Here is a 22,412-nt window from a genome sequence, read left to right as displayed (position 1 = left end):
GCAACGTCCACAAGATGGCCCTCACTCTGTTCGGCCTTTTCAAGTTCCTCTTCATGCCATTCAGCCTCAAAAACGCATTGCAGACTTTCCAGAGATTCCTGGATTCAGTGGGGCACAGCCTGGATTTCGTTTTTATCATCACCAGCATCTGCATTTGCTCTGCCAGCGACTGAGCAATTACAGCCTTGCCATCAACCCAGCGAAAAGTCATTTCAGCCTGATGGTCATTGATTTCCTTGGGCACCCCATCAATCAACAAGAAGCAGTCCCTTTTCCTTCAAATGTTGAGGCCATTCGTAAGTTCACCAAGCCAACTACGGTCAAAGGTTTGCAGGAGTTCATTGGGATGGTCAACTTCTTCCATTGGTTCCTGCCGTCAACTACCAAGATCATGTAACCTCTTTTCAAGCTGCTGTCCAGTCAGACCAAAGAACTCAGCTGGGATGCGGAGTCTACGGCAGTTTTCGACCAGGCCAAAGATGCTCTGGCCAATGCCACCTTTCTAGTGCATCCTCATGTTGATGTGCCTGTCCCCCTCACAGTCAACACATCCAACATCGGCGGTGTTGTGGAGCAGCTGATCGATGGACATTTGACACCACTTTCTTTCTTCAACAGTTACCAATAACCCACGGAACAGAAGTTTAGTGTATTTGACAGGGAGTTGCTAGCCCGCTACCTCGCCGTATGCAATTTCTGCTATTTCCTTGAACGACGGAATTTCACAGTCTTCACTGATCACAAACCACTCACTTTTGCTTTTGCCACGGTGTCGGACCTGTGGTCAGCAAGGCAGCACCATCATCTCTCTTATATCTCAGACCACACGATGGCTATTAAGCACATTTTTGGCAAGAACAACCTCATAGCTGATGCTCTCTCCTATACGCCAGTCCTGTCTGTCCACTCCCTGCCCCCGGAATTGACTAGACAGTGCTTGCAACAGCCCAGCGGCAGGATGGCGAGATACCGGCCTACCACACTGCTGTCTCAGGGCTACAGCTGGAAGATGAGCATTTCGAGCCACCTGAAGCCACATTTCTCTGTGACGTGTCCATCAGCTGAACTTGGCCCATCATTCCTGCCACATGAAGGTGTTGTGTCTTCGACGTGCTATTTGGATTGGCCCACCCATCCATCTGGGTGACAACAACTGGTCGCAGACTGATTCTGATGGCATGGCCTGCGTAAACAGGCCAGAACTTGCCTGCACTGTCGGACATCCAAGAAGCAGAGGCACGTGAAAGCTCCTCCACGTGGAAATCGTCAGGCTGCTGCCGGTTTCCAGAAGCGCCACGTACCTGTTCACTAGATGGGTAAAAGCTGTCCTGCTCTCAGACACTTTCACGACATCCTGTGCCAGGGCACTCATTGCCATTTGGATACCCCTTTTTAGCCTTTCTTCCAATATCACATCGGATGGAGGGCACAGTTCATGTCCGGCCTATGGGCAGCACTAGCACAGTTCCTAGGGACCCAGTTACATCACACCACAGCCTACCACCCACAGTCTAATGGCCTAGTGGAAAGGTTCCATTGGCATTTGAAGTCGGCTCTCATGGCGTGGTCTGAAGTCCAGATTGGGTGGACGAGCTGTCTTGGGTGGTCATTGGCATCTGCTCAATGCCAGAGGAGGATTTGGCCACATCCTCCACTGAGCTTGTTTATGGGGCCCCACTGACACTCCTGGGAGAGTTTGTACCTGCAGCTCGTGGCAAAGAGGAAAACACCTATGGTGCTGGCTAATGCGACTTCACGAGAAAGTGGGCACCCTGGTCTCCATTCAAACCTCATGCCATGGTCCAGCTCTGTCCTATGTCCTGATGGATCTCAAAGACTGCAAATAAGTCTTCATAAGGAGAAGTGCGCACTAGATGCCCCCTCAGCACCCATACAAGGGTCCATACAAGGTGTTACAAAACATTGGGGGTAGTCAGGAAACATTCACGGTCGACCACCTCAAACTGGCAAACTTTGACCTTGACCAACCAGCCCCACAGCAGAGAGGTTGGCCTCCCAAACATACAAACTGTGTAACGAAGTGTGGACTAGGCACCTCAAAGGATGGGATTTCATGGTCTTCATCAATCACAAGCCCCTCACTTTTGCCTTCACCAAGCTGTCGGACCCGTGGTCGGCAAAGTAGCAACATCACCTCTCTTGTATCTCAGAGTACACAATTCTGGGACGGGGGGGGGGAGGGGAGGTGTCATGTAGCGGCTGCACTGATCTGCAAGTGAACCGGGTCTTGGACTTGCACTTGCTGACGTCACTATAGTCTCAGTGGGAAGGGGGTCCGCAAAGGATCGTGGGGGTCATGCTGATAAGCTCTCAGAGAGTTCCAGTAAAATCAGTTGGTTAGTTCAATTCACTCTCAACTTCTGTGTGGTTTTTTTTTTGTTCGCTACACAGCACACCAACCACAGCTATTTATTCATTTATTTGTTTTCTTGTTTGTTTGTGATGTTTTTGCAGGTTATTTGAGTTTCCAGTTGATTGAGTGCCAGATAATGGGGATTTTACTGTATTTCTCCCTTTCTTCTTATGTGAATCAGTTTGTTCTCTCTTAAATTTTTACCTTCTGTTGATCTTTTTGCATCAACACAGTTCTTGTTCTGCTACTGCAACCCTTGCTTGCAATTATCTAGTTCTCCTGCTCTAAACCATCATTTTCTCACTTCACCATTGGTACTCTGCTGCTCTCAAGCCTTTTACTTCCTTAACTCTAATCTAGCAGAATAAATTATTTCACTTGATATTTTCGTATAATAATTTTATTCTTTCTGATGTTTCCCAAATCTGTTTCTTTCCCATTTTTTTCATCCTCTCCGTCAACTTTCCCTTGATAATACTGTCATATGTGGAACTGGAACGTGATCTCTGGAGCTGTCAAAAATAAATTTTATTTTGGAAGCACAAAAGAGATTTGACTGCCAGGAAAATGTGCTATTTATTTGCAATATATGGGTCAGGAGATCAGCTGAACATCGTACAATGGCTGCATTTGGAAGAGGTAGAATGGTGTGTAATGCCTGGAAATAGAAAGGAGTCAGCATCACAGAATACCGTACAGGAGGATGATGATACATACAGGCCCAAGGATGCAGCTTCAGAGGATGGGAATGAGAAAGCTATCAAGGCATGGAGAAAGTTAAATTGGCAACCTCTCGAGCTATTGAAGATGATAATACTAGAATGTTTTAATTTATTCTAAAATAGAAGAAACATGAAAACTAAGCTTTTTGGTTAGAAATTTGTCACTTGTGTTTGAGTAAGGATAACCAGGTGTGTACTACATACTGTACTTTCTTTATAGGAACTTGACCCAGTGACTCTTCATAACCAAGCCCTGATGAACATGGACTCCAAGCCAACTGAGGGTTTTGAAAAACTACAATTCTTACTCCAACAGAACCCTTTTCCACCAGAAACCTTTGGGAACTTGCTTCTTTTGTACTGCAAATATGAAGTGTGTTTACATGCAGGTTTTAAATCACCTTTTGAAAATAAGTATTTCTGATTTACACAACTTCAGTTTATTACCAGACATAGCATTGCTTTGTTATAAAATTTGGAAACAAAGATTGTGCAAGAGTAGAAAGTATTTTATTGGCCCAATTAATCATCCCACTATCTGCAAAGGAAAAGTCAGACCACCATCATCGAAGCAAAGGAAAAGTCAACAACACAGTAGGATAAACAGAGAATTTTCTAATTTCAGGTCATGAGTCCCCTCTTGTTTGTACCCCTCTGATCTTCCTCTTCCCTCCCTCCCTTCACCTTTTGGTCTCACCATTCATGCCTCTTATAAGATTCCAGCACTAACAAACTGTCTTCTAACCACCTACTCTACTCTGCACGGCTCGTCTTCCTCCACTTGACCCCGTTGTTCCTCTTGCCTTTACCTGGCACCTGCTAATCTTCTGCTTCTGTCACATTTCACCTCTACCTGGTTCACTAATCCCGCATATGGCACCTATCTGACCCCTCCCACCTTTTCCTCTTTACTCTTGCTTCTCTTCAACATTTCACAAATCTTGATAGAGTTTTGGCTTGAAAAATCAACCACTCCATTTCTGCTACTGAAGTTGCTTGACCCACTGAATTCCTCTGTTGCATTGCGCCTATCATTAAATTCTAGCATTTGCAGTCTCTGGTGTCTCCAAGTGAGAACATGATGCACTTACCTATTCAAGCTGGTCCAATAACAATCAAATGCAGCACCCTAAACATTTACACCCTCCATTTCCATCTGCAAGGGTGTTCAGGAGTGGGAATAGCCCCTCCTGTGTAATGTGGAGATCAGGGAGCAGACAAATATCCCTGGCAACTATGTCTGCTACTCCTCTCAGATTGCACAGATTGGTGAAAGTGGCAAGATTGGTGAAATTTTGGAAGGATAGGAGTTTTAGGGAGGTGGTTACCCCCCAAAGATTGAAGCAGATGGGTGGCCAACGGCAGGGGAGGCAGACAGTGCAGGAGTCTCCTGTGTCTTTAACAAATATATTGTTCTGGATCTGATCTGCCACACTAGATGGTAGTTGAAAGATATATGAGAATATGCATAATTTGACGTGAAAGGTATGCAGGTGTGTCCATTAATAATTTCTCAACGTATTAATATTGCTGTGAAGTGATGCTTTTAGTATGAATGTGCAAGTTGTGTTTGTTTTCATATAAAAGTATATGATTTTAAAATTTATATTGGCTATGAATTTTGAATTTCATAATTTTAACATGAGAAGTATTGAAGAATTTGCTAAGATTATGTACATGTAGCACAGAAATGTTAAATAATATTTTAGTGGGAGAACTATATTGCTTTGCTTTTTTCAGTATTTTGACTTGGCTGCTGATGTTTTGGCTGAAAATCCTCTTCTTACGTATAAGATTCTCACGTCGGTAAGATTACAAAGTATATGAAGTTTACAAAGAGACAATATATTAACTTGTACCTACAGAAAATGCTTGATACAAATGTAGTTGTAATGTATAATGTAAAGTTGCAGCATTTTAATGTAAAATTTTAGTGCTTAAAAAAATTTATGTATCCATATAATCCATGCAATCATGGATTTGTAGAAAAGAGAATGGACTATTGTAAAAGATTTCACACCCTATATGACAAGATTGTTGTTTGCCTTGTGCGTAGAAAAGGTCAAAGAATTTCCTATATGTTGCATTCTAAATGTAATATATGACAATAATGGAACCTTTACCTTTTTTTAAACCTTTTTTTAACCTATATTATCTCTGCCAAAGACGGGATAGTCAAGGATGTTTCTTTAACCCCAGAGAGTATGATGGTGAAGACCATTATGGAAAAGGACTGTGACCACTGAATCGATAGAGCTGTAAATGAAGGAATAACAAGCCTTCCATTGGATAAATTCTCATTTATCCCACCCTCTATTTTGACTTGTAAGCTGAGAGTGAATCATAGAAGCATCTGCAGTAAAATTCCCGCTATCCCGAATTCAAACACCCAGCAACCTCAGGCAACCAGCAAAAAAGTTGCGGAAAATAAATGGTAAAAAAATACAAAAGTTTAAAATTGGTTCCCCCTAGTGGTCAGTTCTCCAATACACGCAATCTCAAACAACTAGAAAATTCATTTATCTGGCATTGTAAAATACTGGGGGATTTACTGTGCTTTGTTTCTTCATTTCCCTGTCCACGGTTCAAACTTCTGGATTACCAGTTAAAGAAATTGAAATGACGAATTCAGTGAACTAGAGTATTGTTCTGCAAGAACTACAAATCCTCTTGTGAATGTCCAGCCTACTATTAGTTAACCTTACCTCCATTTGTAAGAATTTAGTGCAGTCTATCCTTTCTCGGCCAAGGCATAGAAATGGTTTGCATGTGCTGAGATATTGAATATTGAATTCAAGTGCGCAGAAGCAAGGGTAAAAGAAAAGTATCGTGCATCTGCAAACTCACAGGAGGTGGCACAATATAATTACTACAAGGAGCACTGAGATGTGCTCGGCAGCAGAAAAAGACATTTGCCTATAGCCAAATGTTTGGAAAGCAAGATTGCCAGCAAAGCTGAGCAGCATAGAGAATTCCAGTACCCGTAGCAAAAGAGCTTGGTGCAGATGAATTTAGGGCCCATCTTCAGTGTGGAAAGATTAATTCGTTCCAACAACACATCTGCAGCTATCACCTGATATCTGATATTGCAGCTACCAATGCAGTTTCAATTGCAGCCCTGTGTTGCCACTCTTAATACAATTCAGTAGGGTTTCACCAGTCTATCAACCTACTTTCTGGGAAGGATTGATGGAATGTGCCCTGGATGTGGAGTGAGCAATGAATAGATCTGCCTTCTTGCTCAGTTGCAAGCTTTTAATCTGCTCTGGTGAATCAACTTCAGGTATAGAATGAAGGGACCTTGCCTTTATCCTATGGCACCCACATGATGACTGTGGTTGTGCATTGATTAAGCGGAATCCTTTTTAATGATTGAAATTAACCAAATTTATTTGGATTGGCAAGAAAGTTTTAATCCATGCAACTAACTACAGTATGTTCAAAATTAACTACTGGACAATCCAGTTAAGGGTTCCAGCAGTAGATGATCTGAGGGAAGATGAGGTTACTTATGTGATCCGTCACCCAGGTTCCCTTTACGGTTTATCATATTCATCTTGACCAGATTTGGTTTATGGAAGCCTCTGAAATGCCAGCTTAAAGCCAAAATAGTAAAATATTTAACACAAGTTCTTCACCATGTTTTAAACTTAGCTTTGATATAAAATGGAAAGAATAACTATATTACATCTTTTCAAGGATGTCTATATTTTTTTAATTGTTTAGTACTTGTTCAAGTTCCTGGATGCCATGATTACCTGTCAGACGGCACCAGAAGAGGTAAGAGGTTTTTTTTTTAACCTTTAATGGTTTTAAGTGCTCTCTTTAATTCTAAAACTTGAATTATTCTTAACCTAACATTCTCATTCATCAAGGCATCTTTAAATATAATCAGTTGTACAAGGATAGCACTGGGATAATAGACCTGATTATTTGTTTTCTGAAATGCCTGCCAACTGGATGTCCACTATTTAAGGTGCTGGAGATGTAGTGGCTTGCGAGGAAGGCTTTCAAAGCTTGCAGAGAGAACTGGACCAACTGGAAAAATTATCTGATAAATGCAGATGGAATTTAATGCAGACAAGTGTGAGATGTTGCATTTTGGAAGGATAAACTAAGGTAGGACATAAACAGTAAATGGTAGGGCACTGAGGAGTGTGGTAGAATAGAGGGATCTGGGAATACAAATATATAATTTCAGAGTGGTGTCACAGATAGATAGAGTCAAAAAAAGAGCTTTTGGCACATTGGCCTTCATAAATCAAAGTATTGGGTATAGGAGTTGGGATGTTAGTCTAAGACATTGGTGAGGCCAAATTTGGAGTATTGTGTGCAGTTTTGATCACCCAACTACAGGAAAAATGTCAATAAAATTGAAAGAATAAAGAGAAGATTCACAAGGATGTTGCTCGGATGTGAGGAACTGAATTACAGGGAAAGGTTAGAAGTTTATTACCTGGAGCATAGAGAGTGAGGAGAGATGGGTATAGCTACAGTATAGTAAATGCATTAATGTTAGGTAAGATACAAACCAGATGATATGGGTAATGATCACAATCACAAGATCATAAGGGTGAAAAGGTTAGGTTTTAATCTTAAAATAATAAGGGTGAAAAGGGAGGCGTTTAGGAGCAATATTAGGGGCAACTTCTCACAGTTGGGAGTATGGAACGAGCTGTCAGCTGGAGAGGTGAATGTGGGCTCAATTTTAACATTTAAGAAAAATTTGGACAGTTATGTGGATGGGAGAGATATATGCAGATATGATCTGGGTGCAGGTCAATGGGACTAGCACAAATTAGAGGGGCTGAAGTGCCTTTTTCTATGTTGCAATATTCTATGGTTTAAAGCTTCTGCAGAAATAATACAGGAATACAAAATGGAGGTGAAATGGATCACTAGAATTAATAACTTTTCATTTGATGGTGTTTCAAGTAATGTAGTTCATACATGATAGAAAAAAATGTACTTTAGAATTGATTGTTATCTATCCATTTGTGGCTAATCATTTGCAATAGCTTCTCCTTCTGATTCCAAACCATGATTCCAATACTCTCAAGAACCTACTTTGCCCCTTTCCTATCTGTTTCTCAGCAATATCAGGAAAAATAGCACCAACTTCCACCTTGTATTGATGATGACCAGTTCTACCTCACCTCTATTCTATTGAATTCTGCACTGTATCAAAATTAGCAGACTGCCTAACAACCAATATTGAACAAAAAGAATTTTTCTTCCAGAACATTACATTTCTTTGTTTAGATTTCTCTCTTTTACATACACAACTTTTCTTGAGTACAATTTTTTTGCACGACCAATGAGTAGAATTTCTACCTGGCCTGCAAGAAAAATAAATCTCAGGGTTATATGTACTCTGAAAATAAATCTGAACTTTGAACTTTAAAATATGAAATGAAAATTATATCTTTGTTGCCTCAAGATTGATTATTGCAACTCAGTTCTGCCCAGTCTCCCTCCATAAACCTGACAGCATCTAAAATCCTGCCCACTACCTAACCTGCACCATCTGCTCTTCCATCACCCCTGTTTGTGCTGACATGCATTGATTCTTTGTTAATTGGTCTCAGCTTTACCCACGTGTTTTCACATCTCTGTGTTTCCTCTATAAATTTGTTATTATCCAAATGATACAACCCTGAGAGTTGAATTCTGGGGTTTTGAGCATCCTTGATTTTAATCACTCCCAACGTTGGCTTCATGCTGAAAGTCTAAATCTCCCCACTGCTCCCTGTTTCCCTATGCTCCATGAAGTATTCCTGGAAACCTGTCTCTGTGGAAATGCTCTTGGTCAGATGCCATTATTTTTGCCTCTGATGAGCCCTTGTTTGATAATGCTTCTGCGAAGGGCTGTGGGGCAATTTGCACTTCTTTAAAGATGCCGTGTGAGTATAAGCTGTCATTAGATAAACATTGGAAAAGTTGAACTTCAGTCAACATGTTGAGACTATTACTGTAAGAATCATCTTAATCCATCTGCTTTTTTTTTAAAAAAAAAGGCATAACGATCGGACTGAACAAAAATAAAATAAACATAAACTAAAATTTTTCAAACAGTTCAAACCTAATTTTAAAAATATATAAAAGTGTGTGTGAGCAATACATTGCATGATACTTTGCTCCAATTGTTCTCCATCATATTAATAGAAAGCAGTTCTTGTACCAGCTTTAATTTGATTCAAGTTCAGCAGACAGATTCCCCTGCTTTTGTATTGTTATTTTACATTTATCTCTGAAGTAAATTTGTCTAACTTTGGAGAGCAGTCAGGAAGAGTACCCAGTGATTTTGATCCTTCCACGTATGTTTGTGAAGTATGGCCTTGTTTATTTGTGGAGAAATACTGTCTGTTGAAGATCTTTCAGCATTTTTCCCCACAAGATCTGGCCCAATGTCTTTTCCACATCAATAAAGCCAGTTTTGCCTGTTATGGCATTTATTGTAATGGAAGTCAGTTGAGTGAACTGACTTAAGTAAAGATGATTCAAGTACAGGCATCCAGATCGACATTACTTTGCTCACTACTTTGATACAAAACTACCATGATTCTGCAATCAAAATGTAGACAAAAAATCTGAAGAAGCCGAATTTTACCTAAATTCTACAATATTGTAGAAGAGACTTTAGATGAATTGGAGATGGGTAGAAGGCAACTATTGGTACTGCAGAAAATTTGTACAAGTAATATTTTCAAGCAGTGCATTGATTATTTATGTCATTATTAGGCATTCAGAAAATTTGATGAAATGGCTAGTAAACTCACTGAGCAGTTGCGGAAATTGACAAAACAGGCAAGTAAATATGATCTCCATAATAATGTGTGTGTCATGTCTAATTCCATTATTGCCATTTATTATGAGAACTAAATAACTCATGGGATCACCACATCAAAGGAACTGCTATCTTCAAATAAACAGTCTTCCAGTGTAATGGTCTTACTTTATTATGAAACTATTACATTAAAGGCTATGCATAATTGCTGGGGGTTCAAAGCTTCACATTTGGATTCAGGACAACTTGGAACTGACTGCTTTTTCTAAGTTGCTCCATTGAGGTATTACAGTTAACTATACCTGTAATGTGTTATGAAACACTAGTTGTGAAGAGCATTCTACAGCAATATATGATTAGGTGGGGGGGGGGGGGGGCGGTGGGGAGGTGTTTAAGAAGGGATAGAGTTTGCAAGAATTAAAGGCACCAAGGTTTTGCAAACATTCTCTGTAAAATTAAATGCTTCTGGCATCTCCAGATATTGGTTGTTTTATCTCCTCCAGCTGTCAATAATTCAAAGCTGTCTTTATATTGGTAATGGTTGTGATTGAATTTAGGCACAAGGATAAAAATTCAGTTTTCAACATCACTTTACAAAGTACAATTGAGAAATGTGTTACACTTTAACTTGAATGCATGACTCATTTCCCTTGCTATAACTCCTGTATATGCTGTTCATGCTACTTTTACACTGAAAGAAATCCAAAAGAATAGATCTTTAAAAAAATAGATCTACAGATTACTCGATCTAATCAGAGTGACTGCATATTCTTTGACTTCATGGACACAAGCTATTTCTGCCCAGAAAGCAACAATAGCTAATTGCTATGCAACAAACAAAAATACCAAAAAAAAGATTTTTTTTGTTGTACCTTAATATGTAAAAAAGATCATACTCAGAGAAAAGAGATTTACTCAAAACGTTTTTCCCTCTCTTCTAACAATAACAATTACAAATTAAATATTTGTGATCTTTTGCAGTTAGGATATTAACTGTGCAGGGACATTTCTGTCAAAAAGATGAATGCCACTTCACTTTTGCAGAAGAAAATGAAAGGTTTTGATATGGAATGTATTTATTTTGCATCCAGGTACAGGAAGCAAGACATAATCGAGATGATGAATCTGTGAAAAAGGCTGTAAATGAGTATGACGAAACACTAGAGAAGTGAGTTGCATTCAACAAATTCCTTTAAATATGTGGTTAATAATTTTTGGATATTGCTATTTGTGGATATTCTACAACAAAACGACAACAGGGCAGACAGTTCCTGCTCTTTCCCTTCTTTTGGACATTGTCAACTGCTAAGGATCCATATCTGAAATTCTTTATTTAAGCCACTTCACATCTCTATCACTGAGAATTTCCTTAACCTACTTTTTCATCCAAGTCGTTCCTCCCAATACAGGTATAGCCTTCTCTGTTCTTTTATATATTGGCTCTATGGAATTGTAACTTTGAGTTAAATTGAATTTATTTTACTGTCAAATAAGTTCTCCATTTTCAGTGATCGAAAGGGATCATTCTTTCACCACACTTCCACCACACTTTCCCAATCCAGCCCTTTTAATTTCCCTTATAATTAATATTAAAATGTATATCAAAAAGGAGCCCAGTATGCTACTCTACATTCTCTATTACTGAGGAATTTGTATTGGCTCATCACTTCCTCTTGCCTTTTGATGTTTACTATTGTAATTGAAACCTACAATTTCATCAGGTTCTTCTTAATCACTTGTGCAACTCTCTTTGCTAATTGGTCTGCTGTTATGTAACAGCACGTCTGCTTGCATTCAGAAAATAGTCAGATCAAATTAGATCACCTTGTAGTTGGTGACATTGAATTTCATCTTCCACATTTTAATCTATTTCCTCAATTTATCAGAGATTTGGATTGATCTTAGCTGCAGCAGTCCCTCACATTCAACTCTTGCAGGATCCCTTTGGCTTCTCTAATATGCTGCAGCCATGTTTCTCCCAGAATTTCTGCCACAGCTACTCCACGAGGCAGAGTAATCTGCAAAATGCAAGTACACTGAAGATGACAGATTCTGAGGTTGTGCTCTTTAGCTGCACTCTTCATTCTCTGACAACTTGAAGTTTCTTTTAACTTTTTTAATGAAGATCAACAACCTCAATAAAACTATTAAGTGTATCTAGTCCCTGAGTTCAGTAGGATCAGAAATTATTTGTGGACCCAGTGCTGAATCCAACAGTAGAACTAGAGGTCAGATGTGTTGCAGTACTAATTGCAGCTAGCTGGCAGTTCCATTTTTCCCTTTGAAGCTTCCTTCAATCTTCAAAAATACATATCATTGCAAATTCCAACAATAATCCCTTTGTTAAATCAAAATCCATGTTACAGTGAAAGAGCAGTTGTTCCAGAACATCATTACTAACTGTAGAAATTTCATAATTTGAGAAAATTCCTTAACCTAGCCAAAGTTCTGTCGACTTAAAATCCAAATCACCATTCTTTTTGACCTGGCTCCTATGGAGTTTTGATGTTTATTTAGAAACTGCAATTTCCCGAGTAGAACTTTTAAATGAACTGACCAGTCATTACCAAAATTAGTTTGTAATCTATTTTTAAAACCGGTCATTACTGGACTTTTTCCAACACCCCATCATCCATCCACATGGATGTTGGGATGTTGGAACAGTTTCTTTTGTTACTTTCCACAAGACTGGGAAAAAATATTATAGAGAGGTCATGAATTATTTTTCCTCGCTAGTACTAGACTTGAGCAGGATTCAGAAGACGCCTGCACTGCAACTCTTGCAAGAACTCCAGACATTTGATTCTTGGATGAGACAAGTTGAGTTCAGGATACACAAACCCACTTCCTCACTTTTGAGGCATCAGTTGACCCCCACTGACTGAAGGGAGGATAGGTGCTGCATGAAGGAGTGGTTGGTTGTATCTCTTGCTGCCACAAAGAAGCATCAGTGATCACTACCATATATTCTCAGATTAAAAAAGAAAAAAAATAGGAATAATTGAGTTGGAGAGAAAATCAGTCTTTATGTATCAGGTTAAAAGTCTTCAATCAGAACCTATAAACTACAAATAATTAGTACATTGATGATGTGGAAAGGGAAGGAAAGAATAAAGGGGATTATCTGTGATAATGAAGAATGCAATAAATGGGCATATTTCTCACATGTAGTCAATATCTTATTAGAAATAAACTCTTGAGTGCAAGGATGTGTTCAAGATGCTCCTCCCCAAGATGAGTGTTCCAGTGTCCCTGAGAAGCACTTCCAAAACAGGGAAATGACATTAGAGATCTGTTAGCTTTTTTAAAGAGTATATGTCATGTATTAACTTTGCACCATCTTCATTCAAAACCTAATAGAATGAATTTTCTCAGTTATATTCCAGTGCTTATGGCTCAAGCCCGTATCTATTGGAACTTGGAAAACTACCAAATGGTTGAGAAAATCTTCCGAAAGTCAGTGGAGTTCTGCAATGAGCATGATGTTTGGAAACTGAATGTTGCCCATGTTCTCTTTATGCAAGAAAACAAGTATAAAGAGGCAATAGGCTTCTATGAACCAATTGTGAAAAAACATTACGATAACGTAAGACACCAATGTTTGCATGCTTTTTTTTTATTAAGAACAATACTAAATTGTTATCCTGAATCCCCAATGAATAAGCATTTATTTTTAGTTTGGTGGTTATAAAACTGCTATAATTTTAAAAATAAATTTATTTATTGATAGCTGGTTATAAATATGTGTGCAATTAGTTTTCTGGATTATTACTTATTGTTAAATAGCTTTCGTGAGATGCAATATATCCTGACAAATCATAAAAGGTGCTAAGATGCGAGCTTATTTGTTTCCTCTGCTTAGCACTTAATACTCTAATTTAGTTTATTTTTAAGCAAATAGGAAAAAAAAACAAATAGGGTTCCTTTGTGTACAGTCAAGATTTCTTAGGTTAAATTATTTGTCATTTTGGAAGTGTCCCTCTTAACTGTGAGCCAAGCATCTAATTCAAATCGAGCATAATCCTTAATTTTGAGTTGTTGAATCAGTGGGTTTTCCGATTGAATTTAAATTGATAAACCTAATTATCATTAAATTGTTTTCACATACTGAATTTTTTTCCTTCAGCTGATTACAAAGTATCCAGCAGATCCTAATTTTTTTATGCATCTGAAATGTGCCCTTGAGTTCATGATGCATGTCCCAAATTAGCTTTCTTCTTATTTCCACTCCTTGACAAATGGGACTCGACATTTTACAGGATACGTTCATCAGTTTCTGACTTTTTAGATTCCATGATTTTCTTTAAAAAAAATTAGACTAATGAATGTCATGTCCAAAGGTTGTATAAAATCTATCAAGTTCTTTCAACTTAATAAAATTTGATATATTCTGTAGAAATCACCCAATGGAAAACATATGAAAATAAGTTACCAGGTAATTCTAAAAAACATAATTAGTCTGTTTAAGGTTCACTTAATATTGTAACCTCCATATGTAATTTCAGAGATTAAAAAATACAGAATTACATTTTAAAAAGATACAAGATTAATTTTCTTTTTTTATATCTATCAAAATCTTCATAATTTTCTATTTTTAAACATTCCTTTTATTAAATGACATCGGTTACTCTGGGGAAAAAAGGAAGATTAAACCCTTTGCATTTCTTTAATTATATGGAGAGACTTACACGTCTTTATTTACATTCACTTTACCACCTAATAATATATTACAATGTATCTATGTGCTATTGTGACAATAGAGCTTTGGACTTCTGTCCTTCCTAACAAAGCCTTTACAGTCACTGCACCAAGCTTCATTGCGTCTGTTACCATGCATTCTGGAGTGTGCCAAGCTGCCGCATTTACTTGCAGGCATCGCCTTACATTTGAAGACCAACAAGTTTTGGTTGATCATGTTAATGATCTTCCATGAATGGTTGATCCTTGTCTCAGCACATGTTCCTTGGAACAGCCTGGTAGTTACAGAGACCTCTGTTATGCAGCTGCTTGCAAATTTCAAAATTGTGAAAGGTTTTCTTAGAGTACATAAAGAGGAACTTTTTACTCTGATTAAAGGCTCACTAATCAGGGGACGTAGTTATATGGTAAAGTGTGAGAGATAAAATCAAATGTTTTATCCCATTCATAATCTGAATGCATTTTTGAAAGGGAAGTAGATTCAGTGGAATCTTTCAGAAGTGATAATTGTGGAGGAGAAAATAATGTAGGGTTTTGGAAAAGAGCACAGTGTAAATATAATTAGATAGTTCATTAGATAGTTCTGTCAAAGACCCTGCACAAAGGCTTGGATGAATTATACAGAAAGGTGCAATAGTATCAGGTTCTAGGCTTTGAATATTTTAACCTCAATCATTGCCAACATATTTTACTTTCTATTTATTATTACATCTCACATCTCTTTAGACAACTTAGAATTTTTCATTTCTCCTTTTTCCTTCTGTAAAAATGGAAACAAAATAATTACTTTTCACTATTAATTTTTTACTCATCCTCTACTGACTTATTGGGCCAGATATTCTATTATGTAATGAAATATTTGTTGTTCACAGTGTATTAAAGTTTAATCTGGAAGCCAGCTGCTAATACACAATTGGGTGTGTCATGTGAATATATTGTGCATTGCTTGATTTAGCATGCATGTGAAAAATACATTTCACAGTTTTTACGGTCCACCTGGAGTAGATGTAATCTGGAAAGTTGTTCAGTTACCATGTTATTCAAATGGTTTTGTTTTTATCTTGTCTGCATTATGGAAAGGTTGGCAGAAAAGACAATTTTGAGGATGTATTGATCATCTGGTTTCATCAACTCAGAAGGAGTGATTTTTTTTCCCCCTCTGATCTGTCTCAACATCAGTAGGCCCTTTCAAACTGCCATGTAAAATGGGGTTAATCGGGCAATTTGGACAGTTAGCGACCTAGTTACATGGTGATTTGAAAGGGTCCAACTGGGTCAATCCAGTCAGAATGCATCTGGGTCCCTGATCTATCTCAGAGGTGGTCAGGGAACCCAGTAAAATTTATCCGGGCATCCTGCTCCAGCAATTTGAAAGGGCTGACCCAGTTACTCTGGTGATGTCAGCGTTTGCTCATTGATGTCATAGGGAAACCCCTGGCTGAGATGCCACTGCTGTGGGGGTGGGGGGTGTGGAGGGAGAGAGGTTGCTTCCAGAGGGGGAGAGGGGTGGGGGCCATGATCGGAGGGAGAGAGGTTGCTTCAAGAGGGGGAGAGAGGGTGGCCATGATCAGGGGGAGAGAGGTCGCTGCCATAGGAGGGAGAGGTCGTTTCCGCGGGAGTGAGAGAGAGAGAGAGAGAGAGGTCGCTGCCGCAGGGTGGCAACTGATGAGGGGGAAGTGCCGATTGGTGGAGAGGGGGAGACTGACTTCCAATAGTCTCTTGAGTGTGTGACACATCACTTACTGTGTCATCACAGGGGCGGGATCCCCCTTATTAATGGGTCAATCCCCCTACAATTTGAAAGGTGCTTCCAGCACCTTTGCCTCAGTAATCGCAGCCGGGTCCCAGGAGGGCCATCCAGGTGCTGCAATTTGAAAGGGGCAAGTGATTTCCCACCTCCTATTTCTTCTAATTCCCCCCAAAGCCCTTCCCAAATGTCCCCCTTGATCTTCAAACTCCCAGCAGAATTTCTTCTTCAGCATACCGTTTTCTTTTCTCGCTTCAGTTGTATCCTTCCAAGACAGCCTCAATCCCTAATCTTGATGATTTTGTGATTGCCACCTTTTGCAATCCTCCTCCCAATTCCACACTGACCTCTCCCTCCATTCTTGCCCCACCACTGCTTTTGCACCTAGTCTCAGTCAGGCTCTTCTAGTACTGTTACGAGCCCAGAGGACCCCAAAACTCAGAAGCAATAGAAATTCACTGACAAATGGTTACTTAAACAAAAGTTGCTTTTAATTTTCTTTACACATGAAAACAGGATCAAACTTTAATTTATTACTATTAACTTAACCGCCTTCTAATTCTAAGCAAATGTGTAGGTAATGTGTGTATCAGTTCAGAAAAGTTCTTTGATTCACAGTCCAATCTCACTTCTCACTCCTCCAAGTTCACTGGTATCAGGCAATTCTTATACTGTGCAAAGAATTTAACATTTATGAATTTCACCAGGCTTTGGTGGTTGAAAGATAATTGGTTACCACTCAGGGAGGTTCTTATCGGTTTTTAGAGAGAGATTTGTTGCTCGTAGGACACAAACCGATTCCTTCCCATCAGCCACGTCAGTGTCTTGCCGAAGAAACTTGCCCCATCAGGGTTTTTCAGATGATATCCTCTTTCCTTCAGGTCACCACAGAGTTCCTTTTCTGTTTCCCTTATTTCAAATGAAACATTATACAGCCAGCCATCTCCTCTTATATGGACCACAAGTGCTTTGACCAGGCTGAACTAAGAACTCACAATCTGTCTTCAAAATGGAGTTTTTCCACAAGCTTGCCAGCTTGTCCTATCCCAGTCCCAGCTGCTGCTGCTGAACTGAATTCTCTCTTTCACTCAGAGAAAACCACATGACCCTCTTAGAACAGACAGGCTGCTGCTCTGGACCTAATCTTCCAAGTTCGCTCATCTGTTGCTTTCCAAAACAATAATCCATTACTCCACGGCACGTCCAAATAACATTTACTTGTGAGTCTTTATAGGCATTCTTCAAAGTTTTTGCAAAGGCACCCGGAGCCTGGACTGTCTGGCTTGAGCAGAGCTCTGGCATTTTAAATGAGATTTATTTTGAAGTATTTGTTTGTGACCTACACTAAAAACCCCACACAATTTATCTCCTTTAAAACATAACATAATTTGTCACCACACCAAATGTCACCATCCCATTCCCCAACGTTCTGCTGCCTTTACTCTTTTTCATAGTCACTAGCTACATTTGACAAGGGAGTTTGCAGAGGGAAGATCTTGCTGCACATGGCAATGTAGGTAGAATATGCTACTTTGCCTCTTTGCAATAAGCTACAACTGAAAGAAGGAAAGCCTGCTGAGTTTTTCTTGCCTTCTATCATTCTCTCTTAATCCCCTAATATTTGATTATTTTTCTTCTATTAATATTTTTGGAAATTCTTCACTTTTTTAATAGATTTTTTTAAAAATTGTGTTCCCTGATTGCTTTCAAATCTTTCTAACCTTTTTGTATTTTTACATTTCGCTCTTCTCCACATTTTCATTGTTTCCAATTACTTGCATTAATACACAGTCACTGAAAGTATTCTATTTTTAATGCAGTGTTGGGATTTGATTCTTAAACATGCCACACTTGATCTATTCTTCTATGCATAATTTTCCATTTTACCTCTTGGCTCATGCCAAGTTTCCATCTATTATATATACTGGGCAGCATAATTAGCGTAGCATTTAGCACAATGGTGTTAAAGCCACTGCGACCCATGTTCAAATCCGGCACTGTTTGTTAAGTAGTTTGTACATTCTCCCTATGTCTGTGTGGGTTTCCTCCCACCCTTCAAAACATACAGGGGTTGTAGGTCAATTGGGCAGTATGGGCTTATGGGCCTGAAAAATTTTAATTTTTAATGTAAATATTGTAATTTTCTTTTTCCTTTTTTCTTAATAGATTTGTTTGTCTACCCATCAGAAATGAAATTATTGATCAAATATGACACACCTAAAGATTCAGTTTGCCAGCTCTCATATAAGTGATGCGAGATAGTGTTGTCTGCACAAATATGTGGCACTTCTTCAGAATATTGTCAGTCAAAATACTATTCCATCAAGTGCAAGATTCTGCATGGGGCCAGATTAATTAATATCTTCCTTGGAAAAGATTTGCCTGCTATTATAATTTAAAAGGTTTGCATAACAAGATGATAATATTGTGAAACATGATTCCGAAAGAGAAATTTTAAATTCTTCTTTCAATTTTGTAGAGATACTTTATTTTGGTAAAATGTAATTTCTACTTGACACATTTTAAGGGAGATTGTTCTTAAAATATTGCATCTATATTCCATCAGGATTTGTACTTGAACATGGCAAAATTCCAGGTAATTTTGAGTCCATTCTGATCAGATTTTCTTTTAGAATTGTGCCATTTATAAAAAGTACAATATTAAGTATTCACTGTAGTTGCCTAATAGTTATCAAATTTCAGAGTTGCCCACCTGGTATTAATGCAGCGAGAGAATGATACATTTCAAATTTATTTATTCTGCTTAACAAAACCCATATTGGCTTTGGAATTTTTCCACCTGCTTATATTCTAGTTGGGCCAGTGAAATGGCAAAAAAATCTTTTAAAATAACTCAAAATACTTAGCAGTAAATTTGTTTTGGTGATGTGATTTAATTTTTAAAAACGTCTGATTGTAAGAACTTTTTTTTAAAAAAGGAATTTCTGTGATTGTGAATTTATTGTGATGTACGACATAAATTTGCAGCACTTTACGCTACAAATTTATATGGAGTTCTCTGGCAAAATTGACAATGTTTATAAATTGATATGATTAATTTATGAAAACATTTTTTAAGGAGGGAGGGTCCATTTTGGTTGTTTCCAGCTGAACAAATTTTAGGTGATGGAAGAGACTGTCATCGATCATATTTAAAACAATTTAGTTATTTAAACTATATAAATTAGACAATCTGATTAAAAATAGCCTTTTCAGTATGTTGGGATAGTATATAATATCCACATTATTCATGCTCTTTATATTCTGAGATTTTAATTACACTTTGTAATATTTTTAAGCTTTGTTTTCACAGTAAACTGACTGAAATATTTCAAATTCAGCTCATGAGAAAACTGGACTTATTATTGCTTTATTGTTATTATATTGGCCAATATAATTATATTAATCTACTATAACTTATACCAGTCACCAGCTATAAAATGTAATGATTTAATACATAACAGATAAAAGCTTAATTTTTTTTAAATTTGTAAAATTATCTAGCAAACCTTTAAAACAGAATTTTAGGTAAATAGTTTTGCTTGAAATATTTTATAATAACAAAGTGGTAAAAAATGTGAAAATTGGATAGTTTTTGCAATGAAATGTCTCAAGAGAGTGGAGGTGAAAATGTGATTTTAACTTCAATACGTGAAGATTTAAGTTATGCATAGGAAAGGAAAAGGAGCAATCCATTGTAAAAATAATGAATTGAAGGTAGTGTAGTGTGCTTGTTATGTGGAGTAAGAACGACGTACAAACAGTCGAAGACTGATTTATTGCTCTGCCAGCTCTGTTTATATTCACTCCCAATGACAGGAATGATGTCATTGCACCGCCAGCCTCTGACTGGCTGGTATTCCCGTGGGAGGTCACATGGGACAACGGCCGTTGGTCCCTGCAGGGCCTCACGATTGCTGGCCATCTTGTGAGCTGAATGGCGACTCGGTTCACAGGCCGCTACAGTATGCCAATTTCAATAGGATCTGACTCATATAAAATTAAACGATGTTGACAGGCAAAACTGCAATTGTTAAATGCCTTTATGGAGGAATTTATTAAGGTACAGTTGAGGCACATTCCATGAGGACAGAGGAAAAACAAACAATTCGTCATTTTTACATTGGATTGCTCCTTTTCCCTTCCTACGTGTCACTTAAATCTCATGATGTAATGATTACTATCTTCTAAAGCAAGGGTGGCCAACCTTTTAATTTTTAATGTAGACATGCAGCACGGGAACAGGCCATTACAGCCCACAAGTATATATGCCTACATTAAAAATTAGAAGGTCGTCCACCCTCGTCCTAAAGGATCCAAAGTGATAAAACAAATAACATCTTCATAAAGTGAAAAATCAATAGAAATGAAAACCAAGAGTGATGACAGCTCTTTATGCCGTTATCCAATGTTGTAATATTGAAATCGAGATGAAGAAAAAAGTCAACTCATGGCTGTCCACTTATGGCCTAAAGAGAAGTGGGTGATAGTTGAAAGTTGGGAGACGATACAAATTGAAGAATTGGCCCATCTACTCACAGCAACTCAATTGCCAGCAAAAGGCAACATGTTGCCTTGATTTGCAAATCTGATAGAACCTTTATGCAAAATTCACAGAACAAATGTAAAGTTCTTTGTCAAGTCTGCTTCTGGCCTAATATTTATCCAGGAAATGCCACAAAGTAGTTGAGAACCGCAGGTGAATCTGTCACTCCAACATCTTGGTGAAAGTCAATTTTTTCTCCATCTATTGGACTTACACTTATTATAATGGCAATAAGTACAAAAGATTCATCTATGAATCATTTGAATGTTCTGATAGTGGTAGAGTATTTATTTTGAATAGCTGAATTAAGACTGACTTTCCTCTTGTGATCTTGTAAAAGGTTTCACAATATTCACTGTTAGAGGATGTAAAAGGTAAAAAAAAGGTAAAGGTTCCATTATTGTCACGTAATACTGCATTTTAGAATGTAATATACATGAAATTCTTTAACTTTTGCCTCCCGTAAGGCAGACAGAGAGTCGCCACTTTGTGTATTAGAGAATAAAATCAACATAATTGTTTTTTCCTGGCATATTGCTGGAATCTTCAACAAACTAAGAGCTTCTGGAGGATCACAGCGGATCAGGCAACATCTATGGGTACAAGTGGTCAATCAATACATACCCATGAATGCTGCACAATCTGCTGAGTTCCACCAACAGTTTCTCTTTTATGTTTTTTGCCTACACTTTGCGGGATTTTACCATTAGCACAGTCTCCTGACATCCCAGTATTGTTCCTTTGCACAGGAACAACCAAAACTGCAAATCTCCATTCTGTTTAGATAGCATGCTAGCAGTGTGTCTTCACACATCATTGCTACGTCGTATTCATTAGCCCCTTGGTCCCGGAATGCCTGCAGTTCAGTTTAGACTGCAGGCATTCTAGGAAAATGACGAGGGATCAAGGAGGTAAATGTCGGAATGGGAGTGGCACCTTTATTCCAGTTCTGTGCTTTTTACACAGCATGTATTTGGGGAAAATGGCAATGCAGCTGCTGTATATATTTAAAAATAACTGTTCCCCTCACTGCTTTTAAGGGAGTAAATGCCTGCTTACTTCTAGCTAAAATTCTTCTCATCCAAAGGCTGACCATTCCGTTTAATTTATAATTCCAAGTGTTGTTAGATCCCCTTTGCTTTTTCAAAAATTATCCTTTTTGTGAAATTTTATTTCAAAAGAATGAGTCATTTTTATTAGCTAAACAACTGAATTACCAATGCTCTTTAATATAAATTAGGAAATAGTTTTGCAATGAAATAAATCTTCCCAAGAATATGAAGGTGAAAATATATGATTAATTATTTACTATTTTAATTTCAATATGTGAAGATTTAAGTTAAGTAACAAATCAAAACCTATGTTCAGGTAATGGAAATTTCTTCTGACAGAATTTGCATTTCTCTTTTCAAAAGATTAAGGTAAGGAATAAAATTCACTCTCATGGAATTTATGTGAAAAAAGTAAATAAACTACTGTGGTGGCTCACCACAAGGCAGGTGAGCCGGCCCCGCTTGTCAGCCACGCGGCGGGGCAGC

The 22,412-nt window shown here is 38.1% G+C and overlaps 1 protein-coding gene across 8 annotated transcripts in view; it reads left to right on the top strand.

Annotated features, from left to right (window-relative positions):
* The window catches only part of ift70 (intraflagellar transport 70), an 80,508-nt gene that overhangs the window by 24,600 nt on the left and 33,496 nt on the right, over window positions 1-22,412 (top strand). For 4 of the 8 annotated variants that reach the window (XR_011347525.1, XR_011347524.1, XM_069906785.1 and 1 more), the window contains exons 9-17: window positions 3,317-3,469; window positions 4,837-4,902; window positions 6,823-6,876; window positions 9,838-9,903; window positions 10,975-11,051; window positions 13,259-13,469; window positions 18,895-18,924; window positions 21,215-21,259; window positions 22,266-22,295. Coding sequence is in view for 6 of the 8 variants with exons in the window: in XM_069906785.1 (XP_069762886.1) it covers window positions 3,317-3,469; window positions 4,837-4,902; window positions 6,823-6,876; window positions 9,838-9,903; window positions 10,975-11,051; window positions 13,259-13,469; window positions 18,895-18,924; window positions 21,215-21,259; window positions 22,266-22,295 (732 nt within the window). In the remaining 2 variants the exon portion in view is untranslated. The remainder of the gene's footprint in view (window positions 1-3,316; window positions 3,470-4,836; window positions 4,903-6,822; window positions 6,877-9,837; window positions 9,904-10,974; window positions 11,052-13,258; window positions 13,470-18,894; window positions 18,925-21,214; window positions 21,260-22,265; window positions 22,296-22,412) is intronic. The other 4 variants (XM_069906790.1, XM_069906787.1, XM_069906788.1 and 1 more) reach the window with 4 other exon arrangements.

Source organism: Narcine bancroftii, chromosome 12 (genome assembly GCF_036971445.1).
Source record: "Narcine bancroftii isolate sNarBan1 chromosome 12, sNarBan1.hap1, whole genome shotgun sequence".
NCBI lineage: Eukaryota > Metazoa > Chordata > Chondrichthyes > Torpediniformes > Narcinidae > Narcine > Narcine bancroftii.
The sequence above is the reverse complement of the archived record's forward strand: the minus strand, read 5'-3'. Positions and strand labels throughout refer to the sequence as shown.